The 11715-nt window shown below is 46.1% G+C and overlaps 1 protein-coding gene across 3 annotated transcripts in view; it reads right to left on the bottom strand.

Annotated features, from left to right (window-relative positions):
- Positions 1–4345: 4345 nt before the first annotated feature.
- The window catches only part of JCAD (junctional cadherin 5 associated), a 40288-nt gene continuing 32918 nt past the window's right edge, over positions 4346–11715 (bottom strand). For all 3 annotated transcript variants that reach the window (XM_047065597.1, XM_047065596.1, XM_047065598.1), the window contains one exon: positions 4346–7043. In XM_047065597.1, coding sequence (XP_046921553.1) covers positions 7009–7043 — 35 coding nt within the window. In that variant the 3' untranslated portion in view covers positions 4346–7008. The remainder of the gene's footprint in view (positions 7044–11715) is intronic.

The following is an 11715-nucleotide window of genomic DNA, read 5'->3' as shown; positions in this document are numbered from 1 at the left end:
GCTGAATCTGATCCTGACAAATGCAGTTAGTATCGTTAAGCTGTGACTTTTGAGTTTCTTACCTGGAGGATCCTTGTCTCATCCTCCCAGGATACAGCAAGCTAAGACGAACAGCATGGACTTTGGGGTATAGAAATAGGTTTGAGTCTCTCCTCTCCTGCTAGCTGCAGGCTGCAATTTTTTATCGTCTCCTCCCTGTACCCTTTTGGCTTTTGTCAAGTGACATGCATTAGATTAATCAATGCATGCAACGTACCTGGTCCACAGTGGGGACCCAACAACGTTACTTTCCTTGTCGCCCCCTCATCCCCATGTTGAACATTTTAGGGACTCAGAAAAGGCTCTAGGTGAACGCACATTTGACTTCATGTCTCCACAAGCTGACCCTGCCATCGTAACTGGGGAAACACCAGTAGGGTCGGGCTGGGGAGAAACAGCCACGGTTAACACAGCGGGCGCGCAGGACGGAGGGAGGTAACCAAGAGAAGAAGCAAATGGATGCTGCACGTGATCTGGCACAGACCTCCTCTTGTTCAAAGAAGAGCTAGACGCTCCCTTCCAGCCGAAGCCAAACCAGAGGCCCACTGCACCCGGGAGCGCCGATGCCCCCCGGTTTTCCCTGGAGCCATCGTCCCCAAAATGCTGAGCGGTGGGGTGACTCACAGCATTTCCAGCCTGCGAAACACAACCTGGGGAAAGATTTACGCGTGGGGTAGTAGCAGAAAGGCCAACTTTGCTGGGGAGACACAAACATCTCCAAACCTCAGTGCATTTAAAAGAACCCCAAGCAGGCAAATTGTGAGAAAAGCACTCTCTACAGACGCTGCAGATTAATGTCTTGGGCTGCCAGCCAGGCTCATAAACGCCCAGTGCCCTGCTCTAACATAAGAAAAATATGTTCGGGAGAATTCAATATTGTCAGTCTCTTGGCTGGTTCCAGACTACGGCAAGGCGGAGAGAAGTATGATAAGTTGTTGGAATGGAGAAATGGACCACCCTGGTGAAAGAAAAATGGCAGCGCTCCCTACCCTGGCGATGACCCGGTCCTCAGTCATGTATGGCCGTAGTTTTCAAGTTATTTTACTCTCGGACCCTTCTGGCAGGGCAAAGACCCCATGGACTTCCAATTTTGCCAAAAAATAACTATATAATCTTAGCGTTGGAAGAAACCAGTTAATTTAGTCCAATCCCACTTTCTCTACTTGTGAAGTGTTCCGGAGAGAGTAGGGGAGGTGGCCAGAGTCGTAGCTAGTTACTGCCCGGGTTGGGTCCCCCGATTCCTAGGTTACGTATTTCATCGTACAGCATTACTTTGGACGAGGGACTTCTTTTTCAGTTTTATTTTCTTACGTGGATTCATTCATCACCCAACTGGGAATAGCTCTTTCATACCCGCATTTGAACATGATCCGAGATGTCAGACTAGTGAGAGGGCCCTGGAACCCTCGAGCATGGAGCCCCACACAGGCAGAGACACAGAAGGAGTGAGGACAAATCTACAGACGCGAAGGGGAAAAAAGAAGGAGCTTAAGTTGGAAAGAGGGACCAAATCATTTCTTTTTAAACTCAGAAACACCAGCTTATAAGTTTCCTGGGCTACTGGAAACAAATTGAGAGCATCAGTTTGGGAGTTTGCATGTGCTTCCAGAGCTGGGATTCTAAAAACAAGGAGTGAATCCCTAGAAGGGGACCAAGGCCTGGATTCTAAAACCTGCGAGTTCCCAGACAAGCATTTTCCCCATCCCTCGTAAGGTCCAGGTCTATATCCGTTTTCCATTCATTGCACACCCACGACGTGGGCTTCTCTGTATGTTTGGTCCTTATAGTCAAGGAATAAGAGGGGCAGGTGGGGCAACAGAAGCCAGGAAGGGACATGTGCAAGACCATGTGGCTCATAATGAAGCCCAAGTTCAAACCTAGTCCCCAAATTGACCACAGGCCTCTTTTCCACCGCGTCAGCGAGTCCTTGCGGGAGATCCAAGAGGACCTTGAACACCCACCCGGGCGATACTCGGTGAATGCCAAAAGGTGCCGGAGCCCCTTGGGCCACCCGTCCCTGTATTACGATACCACCCGAGCTGCACCCTGTTCAGCCTGCTGCCGTCCGAAGACCAGCCTTAAAGGCTTTCAGGGCAGCACGTGCACCCACAGCCAAAGACAATGGACAGAGGTCCTTTCATGCAAAATGTTTATTTGGAATACGTGTGCTATGGTGCAGGCCAGCCATCCTGAAAGAGCAAGTCTTTACATTGTGCGGATACAGAAGCTCCTGGGAGACATTCATCTGTGCTCTGCTGGCGTTACTCTTCACCCACCTCCACCCCTCATCACCTTAAGGCCTCTGGTGCTGCCTGAACTGGGGGCGATGACCAGCAACCGGCGATTGGCCATTACCAGTTGCGTCTTCTCCTGGAACCCTCTCTACCTGCCTTACGTTATTAATGGTGCCCAAAGAAATGATGAGCAGATACAAAGTTTCTGTGGGGTTACAGAGCCTTGTTTTCACCAAGTTTCGGGAGTTTTCTTTCTTTTTTTTTTTTTTTTTGAGATGCTTCTGCTTAGCATTCCTGACAGGCCTGAGTGTGAGGGCTCAAATTTCAGCTGACCCAAGTGGGGAGTAATTCATTGATTTTTATAATCCGTAGGTTACTGCTTTTCTCCCTGGCTCCGACATATGGTTTTCATTTCTAATTTCTGCCATATGCTTCTCAACTTGAACTTGCTCTTGTCTCTCTCTTGCTCCGTGACAGTGAGTGTCACGCATGTTGGCCCTGCTACAGGGTGGAGTGAAGGGTAGTAGGAGAGAGATGTGTTGCTCCTTCGGCTTAGCCACAGGCCCCAGCAGACCTGACTTCGGTATGGAAAAGAGGACAGGTGATCTTATGACGAGTGTTTCCTCCTCACTCCCAGTCAAGGCAATGCCACGAATGGTTGGACAATCTGGACTTGCCTTCGGGTTCAGGTTTCAGTCACTGAGCAGAGGCCATAGAACCAGGACCTCCCTGTCTTCTATAACAAACACAACTGTGTTAGGGGCTCTCGGAAGTCAAAGCCAGGAATCTGCAGGCACTCCACCCGCCTCTCCGCACTGCTGATGAACCCAAGGACTGTTTCAATGGGCAGATTGCTAGACCGTATCGACCTTTCTAAGAGGTCTCAATCCGAATTGTAGTCTTAACCCTCTTTTTTTTTTTTTTTTTTTGAAACAAAGCGTGCAGGCTAGGAGGTGGGGTGTTCTTTCTTTAATGTTATTCTTTATCATCCCCCTCCTTCTTCACTTGGTGGGTCCCAAAGTGGGCCAACCCCCACTCCTGGAAAAGGGCCTCCCACCACGCAGACTCTTAAAGGTCACTTGGAATCTGTCTCTTAAATCCTGTCCTGAGTAGCAACTCTCCTCCCACAAACAGATGTACAGAATCTGCTGTTAAAAACAAAAGCAAAAGAAAACGCAGAACTCCCCCAGGCCTACGAGCCCTGCCTGAGACGCACTCCCGCCCTTCATTCCGTCCCCTAAGCACAGATGGATCTGGCAGAAAATGGTCCAGACACAAAAGTCACTGCTCACAAGAACTTGGGAAGCTGGGAGTGTTTCTCTAAAGCTCAGATATTTAGACGGTGGGAGTTCTGCTGTGCTGGTCACTTTCCAAGAGCTGCTAACCTGACACTTCATTGTGTACTGCTTAATCATTTTAAACAAAACAAAACAAAGCAAAATAGCCAAAACACACAAACACAATCTCTGGGGCGGGGAGGGGGCAGGAGAGGGGGTCATGGATGAAGTGGTGGCTGAATCAGATTTTCCATCAGTCGTTTCTGCTCAGAGCTGGGAAGCAGTTGTGTCCACAGCGGATCGGCTTCGCCCTTCCTTCTCGGGAGCCCGAGGCCGAGCTGCCATCACAGGAAGTCATTCTGTGGCTGCAGGAGGCGGTCAGGGTCTGGTTCCGGAGCCATCCACGTTATTACACATTTGAGCTCCACGTTAACAACACTTCACCAACAGTGCGACAGAACAGAAAAAGTTCTACTTCGAATTTGCACGTGGGTCCAAACCTTAACCTACGACTTCAGTGAGGAAACCAGCATCTCAGAGAGTAGATGCGTTTTAAGGGACTTCTAAAGAATTCCATGTTTCAAGCGGCATGGAAAAGAATTCTGAAGACACAGGAGCTGTGCCCCATTAGCGGGAGGCTTTCTGCGGTCTGCAGAAACGTAAGGTTGAATGGGAAAATGAAGATACTTGGTTTTCGATAATTTAGAAATTGCCTTAAAAAAAAAGGAACTCGAGCTGTATTACCAACATTCTTTCCCTTGCTCTGCACATCAAAAAAGACAAATACGTTTCATATGCAATGCCGCATGTAACGTTTAGTCCAAATGGTCAAAATTATAGCTTTTAATTTTATAAGCCCCAAAGTACGAGACACGACCAGTTAGCATCCGTGCGAGAAAACAATGACAAACACAAAATAGGAACACTTGTTTTTTCCAGCCACAAATAATAATGGAGAGTTATATATGTATGAGAAACAGTAATAATAAGAGAATAATCAGCATTAAGTTCAAAACTGCCAGGAAAGCTATTTTGGATTAGATAATGTTTTACTTCAGAATATGCAAGTTTAAAAGTCAAATTGTCCAAGTTATCCTCCTCACCACACACCAAAGATTTATATACAGGCTGGAATCCAGAAATTAAGGTTCAAAGTATAAATATTGATAATTGTGGCTAAATTCAGAATGGTTTCAGAAAGATGATACAATTTCAAATAGAAACTGAAAGAAATTTTGCTTTGTGATCTACATAGGTTACTATAATTTTTTCTCTTCAGGATCCTTTTCTTTCTCTTGAGGAGTCAGCTAAATCTCAAATTATTTTGATTACAAGAAGTTTTTAGATGGGATCAGCAAATTTAGGAGGAAGTCAGAGCAGAGTGAATACATATGGATATATGTATGTGCCTATATGTGGACGTATATATATACACGTATACCTTCTTCCATCTGCAATGCAGAGGGAAGAACCCCCCACAAAGACCTCCCTGTGGCCCCCCTCAATTAGTTCTCAGATGACTTGAGCGATTCACCAACTGTAACAGAGTAACTGACCTCTTCCCCATTAAAACTTTTCCCGGGAAGAAGTTTCTGCCACTCCTAACGCGGAGACTTGGCCCATGTCCTTTGCGGGGAAAGCAAGAGCCCACGACAACTTTTCACAGGAGCCAAAATCTGGAAGGAAGTAGAAGACTCGGGGTAACGGGTAAGGACCAAGACTGCAGAGAAGCGTATTTGAGACGACTGCTCAGGACGACTTCGGTTCTGTATTGTTTATTACAGTCCAAATGCATGAAGTTCTTAGGAAATCAGATCAGATGGTACAGATAAAAATGGGCCATGAAAGCCCGGTCGGAGGTGTTTTCGGGCCAAATTGCAGACCACCCAACAGTTCACATTTTAGGAATTTAAAATGTCTAAAAATAGATAAGGTGGTTTCTCAAAAAAAAAAAAAAAAAAGAGAGAGAGAGACAGAGAGAGAAAGAGAGAGAGGGGGAAGGAAGGACAGGAAAGGGAAGGAGGAAGGAAGGCGACAAGAACCCATTCAGGAAGTGTTCGCTAACGAGAACACCTTACTTAGAAAGGAGGGGCAGAAGCGTGAAGACCCATTAACTCTGTGCACGTTACTGCAACGGTAAACACAGCAGAATGCATAGGCCTCGTAATACTTCAGTGATGGCATATATATGATGTCTCTAGCACTTTTAAAAAATATGCCGAGACTAATAATTAACGACCATCCCAGATAAAAATACATATTTCATAGAGGGGCAGGGGGAAGGGGGAGGAAAGTTTGGTCCCACGGTTGATCCTGGGACCTATCAAGATGAAACCATGTTTTTTTGGTAATCCTAGAGGATATGGCAGCAAAAATAGTTGTAAGGATGTTGGCTGGTTTTAAGAGGATTATTTTCAAATATAACCTTACAGCTACATTTGCAAAAGCATCTTCGTGAAAAGTTTATTAACCCTGTAAACTGTCTATAGTGACATCTCTAAGATAAAATAAAAGTGGCTGAGGTGTGAGTGGGCAAGGGACGTGTGCTTTAAAGCAAAATCCGAGCCCTTTGGGGGGCTCCTCTCACACAAAGGGATACAGACTCTTAAATAAAATAATACTTCCTTAAAAATCTGCCACCTCACAATTGTTTACATCATAGAAAAATAGCATTTTTGTAAAAAGAAATAGAGTTACTTTGTTAAAATGGTCTATTTTAAACCAGCAGTCATTTCTCATATAAAGGATTTCTAAACATCCATACAGAACATAAAAATAGTACGGAGTGCAAAGCAGACAGTGGCATGTTTGCGAGTGATCGAAGAATTTCACTGCCAGATAAATAATGCTCTGAGTACATTATGGTACAAGTTTTAATCTTTTAGAAACTTAAAAGGTATCGCTCTTATCCTCTGATGGCAAGCTACTTATAAACAGAGTTACTTGCAGCAGCAGAAGGCCAAATTGCTTAGAAATGGGTCAGATGTATTCATCACGTCTCCCCTAAACTCAAAGCGCCGGGACGCTGGGCAGTTGGCCCACGTCCCAAACTTCTTAACGCAAGCGCGGACCACAGGCCGTGGAGATGCAGAGGGGAATTTACGACATTCACAGTCCTTTTAAAATCATTCACGTTTGAATTTTCACATAGAACCAGATTAACACCAAACTATCTACCAGCTTGGCGAAACCCGTCATGAAGGAGAGTTTATGTGACTCCCTTCCAAATACAGGCATTCACTCTTTATATTATAAAAACAGATGGTTTCAACGGACTAATGCTTTATTTCCACACAGCGATTCCGTGGGGATGACGAAGTTCTCGGTGGCAGTGGTAAAGGATGTTATTTGGTACACGAAGGGCCAGTAGTCTCCAGCTTACACACGGGCAAGTCGGGCTAAACGAGAGAACACTCAGTTAGTAAACTCTGGCGGTCCCGTGCTCAACTGGCGTCTCCTCACACCCTCTCCACTCTGCTAGGGTCGTATGAATCTGTATAAAAGAAAAAAAAAAAAAAAAAAAGAATAAAATTAGTAGTATATTCAATTTGCGTGTTTTGGTTTAATCCTCAGACCATAAATAAGTATGTTTAGGGAGCAAAATCCACAAGTGTAGAGTTGATGCTTCAATATTTAAACAATATTATTTTCACTGAGAGGCAAAAAAAACTTATCACCAAAAGGCTGTTTCGGGGCGCCTGGGTGGCTCAGTGTTGAGCGTCAGACTCTTGATTTCAACGGAGGTCACGATCCCTGCCTGGGATCTTTTCTTTTCTCTTTTCTTTCCTTTTCTCTTTTCTTTTTTTTTTTTTCTTTTCTTCTTTTCTCTTTTCTTTTCTTTCTTTCCTTTATCTCTCTCTCTTTCTCTCTCTCTCTCTCTCTCCCCCGCCCCTCTCCCCAGCCAGCACGAGCTCTCTCTCTAAAACTAAAAAATCAAAAAATTCTTACAAAGGCTATTTTAAAAGGACACGTATGATCATTACCTAATCATAGATAGAAAAATGTTAGTTGCTTAATTTCTGATAATCTTTTCCTGTTGTCCACAGTGGAACAACATTAACTTTAAATACAACACATAAACCAGCAAAGGCATGCTTGGCTGATACCAAGGATTTTGTTTGCTTGTTTGTTTTGTTTTTGTTTCTTATAAATTACAACTCCACTGAAATCTTGCTTTAAAAAATGCATCTTTGTGATCAGATGCTGTCCCTGGAAGGCTTGAGGACCCTGAAATCTTGACTGCTTGGCCAGCAATGAGAGGCCTCTTGTCTCCGGCCGCCATCAGCCAGCAGACAGGCCCAGGCCTGGACACAGGCCTGTTCACACACTCTTCTAGGCCTTTCCCACGCACAGGGGTGTAGGAGCCTGGGCCACCACACTGACCCGTTCTACAGCCCACAACTGGAAAATCCCAGCCTGGGCCCGAGTGAGCTGCGTTTCCAAAATGGGCCGCCATACAGAACGATGGTCCAAAGCTGCCATTAGTCCTACAGCTGGGTGATTCTGATCTGACCACCCCGGGATTCACAGTCCTCCAGGACCCACATAAGCCCCAAGGCCACACGCGTGCCTCCTACGGCCAGAATTTCCTGCCACAGAAGCTCAAAGGCGTCCTGACTTTTATTTAAGAGAAAACGCTTAGGAAATCTAGGAGGATTGGTACAATTTGATGGTTGTAAAAACGGTGGCAGACCGATCTCTTCCCAAACCCATCTGGACACCCGTACATCACGAAGGCCACGTACATCCCAATTTTTCTAGCCACAAAATGTGCTACCACGTCTCCTCACACCTTCTCGGCATAGCCACCATATGTTTACCGCACGTAAGACAACCGTGACGCTAAGAGCGTGCCTACGGCGCTTTGAGCCCGACATCACAAGCCAGATAGGACAAAGCGTCTGCGTTTAGGAAGAGCAGTCTGCTCCTCCTCGAACGTGATTTACCGCACCACTGGGCTGAAAGCAAGTGGAGTCCAGGTGGGTCGGCTGCCTTCTGACATGTTACGCTGAACGACGCCCAGTGTGACGACACAGGGTGTGAACAGCTGAGCGCTACACTTCGGTGCTCAGTCAGCCTCTGAGTGGGGCTGCTTCTGAATGGGGGGCCTCCTCTGAGCAAAAATATCTTCTTCTCCACCGAGAATGAGGGGAGCGGTCACTAAGGGATGGCACGGTAGGAAGGGCACGCTTTCAGCTGGTGACAGGCCAGGAGGCTGAGCATCCACTGAGCCTTGAGTACACAGACAGTGGGCGCTGAGCAGCTCACCTCGGGCCAGGCACCGGGAGACACCTCCACAGACCGTGCGTGTACCCCCGAACCCCACTGATGAAGCTGAGGGCCTGGAGCCAGGGAACTGGGGCCAGAACTCTGGAGAACAATGGGCTCCTTCTTCAGATTGTGGAGCATGTAGGTCCAATAAAAATATGACGTGAGCCACATAACATTACTTAAAATTTTCTACAAGCTGTGTTAAGGCAAATGGAAGGAAACGGGTGAAATTGATTTTAATAATATATCCCATTTCACCAAATCTATCAAAAACACGATCATTTCAACAGGTAATCAACATAAGAATTGTTGAGAAATTTAAACTTTTCTATCTGCTAAGTCTCTGAATTCTGGCATGTATTTTACACGTACAGCACATCTCAGTTCGGATGAGCCACATTTCAAACGCTCAAGGACCCACATGTAATAAGGAGCTAGCAGGTCTAGAAGACAGACAGGTTACCGAGTAGTTAGAATCCTGGTTCTGGTGGGCAATATTTCAGGTGAAGACACTTCAGTAAGGCCCAACCCTTGTGGATATTTTGTGTATTAACACCCTCGAGGGCTACTGCCCTTGACATCGTGCTGACATCCAGCCTTCCGACAGACGGCTCCATCACACCCTCCCTGGCTGGTCTCTCCTTGTTCCCTCCCGCACCGATACGGATGGAGTGTGCCACCAAAGCTGATAGAGCCAGCACGTTCTGAGCACTGCCAGTGCCTGGGATTACACTTCCGAATTGGAACACAATCCACCCAGAAGGGATGGACTGCTGTCACCTGAGTTAGTTTTGAGGTGCTGACTTCTTGGCCAGAGCCCCAAAAGACCACTAAAAAGATGTCAGCTGAAAGGACCGTCTTTCAACGGCGTGAAGATACTTTATGATACAGTAGGCGCTCCATCACAACACAGATCATTAAGTTCTAGAAGGGTGTGTGCATGTGTGTGGGTTGGCGGGGGCGGGAGGAGGTTACAGATACTCACACTATAGTTTTATTTTAAAATTCCAGAACAAAATCCGAATCTAAGTGGGCTGTGAATTCAGGAGCAGTGAAGTGGTTCCTGCACACTGGGCTGAGGGGGGCAGGGGAGGGGTGGGGGCGGAGACGATTCTTGCGCATAAAATGATAAAATGTATCAAAAGGAAAACAAAGTCCAAGAAGTCCATCTGTGAAAACGCAGTAAGGCTTTACTCTAACTTGTAAAACGACGAGTGGAAAAGTGAACATATCTCAGAGTTTGACTATCTCAGTCACATGATCCACATTCCTCTCCAGACGATTGATTTTGTGTAGGCCTGGTGACCATGCCATGAAGGACTGACGGAGGTTCACCCGAGCCCCTATGTGGGTATGAAACCGTCCTTCGGGGTGTCCTGCTATGCAATTGCTTAAGAATGCCACCGGTAGCTGTGTGGCATCATGAGTATCTCTCTGCCTTTAGATTTTGGGTCATTTCGTTATTTATTAACAAATGCATCAGGTGGGGAGGAGGAAAAAAAATTCTACTTGTTAGTCACTATGGTTAAAAAAAAATAAGGTCATGGAAGAGGTGTTTTAGATAGCTAGCTAACACTAAAATTGGCACGATCTACATGTTTTCAGATACCTCTCCAACCTCATTCACATGCCAAGGGATCACGCTAAAAATTGAGGGGCACTTGACTGAACTAAAACTTCTGTGTTACAAAATACTGCCCAGAATATGTGCCCATGGACTGAGACATAGAAATCTTTATACCCTGGTGTTTTATTATAGCAGGATTTGTCTTATTTTATTTTTTAAAAATGTTTATTTATTTATTTTGAGAAAGAGAGAGAGAGAACATATGAGCAGAGAAGGGGCAGAGAGAGAGAGAGAGAGAGAGAGTGGGGGGAGGGGAGATAGAGAATCCCAAGCAGGCTCCATGATGTCAGTGCAGAGCCTGATGTGGGGCTCGATCTCACGAACTATGAGATCACGACCTGAGCCGAAATCAAGAGTCGGACGCTTAACCCACTGAGCCACCCAGGAGCCCTGGATTTGTCTTATTTTAAAATTCTTACAATTCTCAGGATGAGACAGGACTGATAAAGAAACTCATTTTAACTCGTACTGAAAAGCAAGTGGGCATATTTGGGGAGGTGGGGGCGGGGGGACCAAGAGAGGAGGAGAAACCTAATAAATCCCAACAGCTTAAAACATGGGCCGTGTAACGCTTTTTCCGCCCTATGGCAACGGTTCCACATCCTAGTGTTCTCTTTCTCAGAAAAGACCAACTTTGTTAAGTCAGATGATCTGACAGAGCCCTGACAAATGGCTTGTTTCAATAATGTATTTTGTATAAGGAACCAAGCAACACCATCTAACACTCCTAAGAATCATACTGCATTTGTGGGAAAATTTTTAAAGTGCCAAGTAGGCATTTCATGAAACAAAAATTCTGGATTTTTCTAGCTGAAAACAAGCGAGCTTGTCCACTGACTTTTAAATCCTTGGATTTCACCACAGGAAGCAGAGAAAGGGGGTGTTCAGGAAGACTAGAGGGCTGGGCTCCGGAGGTGGGCCTGGGACCCAGGGTCCCTGCTGTCCCGCACACAAGGGAACGGATTCGCCTCGCTGTAAAAAGGTGTGAATGATTCATGGTCTCTTCTGTCTGCGGTTTGCATGTGGGCCTTCTGACATGTACAACTCTTCTTCGAATCAGTTCTAGGATACATAATTGATAATTCCCCAGCCCTGAAGAAAACGCCAGAAACAGAGATCCCTGTTTGTGTCAGAGCTGAGGCTGAGACTGTGTTTGGGGAAAATCCACGTTGCCACCACTGGGAACCCGCCTTGTGGTTTGAACCAGAGCAGCTCTGAAGGTGTGAAGGGGACAGAAGGGAGAGGGCCCAGAGGCGTGCCAGGCCCT

This window comes from Lynx rufus, unplaced genomic scaffold, assembly GCF_022079265.1.
Source record: "Lynx rufus isolate CCGP_SWC_20201006 ecotype Redwood Valley unplaced genomic scaffold, mLynRuf1.p SCAF_7, whole genome shotgun sequence".
In the NCBI taxonomy this organism is placed as follows: Eukaryota; Metazoa; Chordata; class Mammalia; order Carnivora; family Felidae; genus Lynx; species Lynx rufus.
This window is presented reverse-complemented; position numbering and strand designations above follow the sequence as displayed.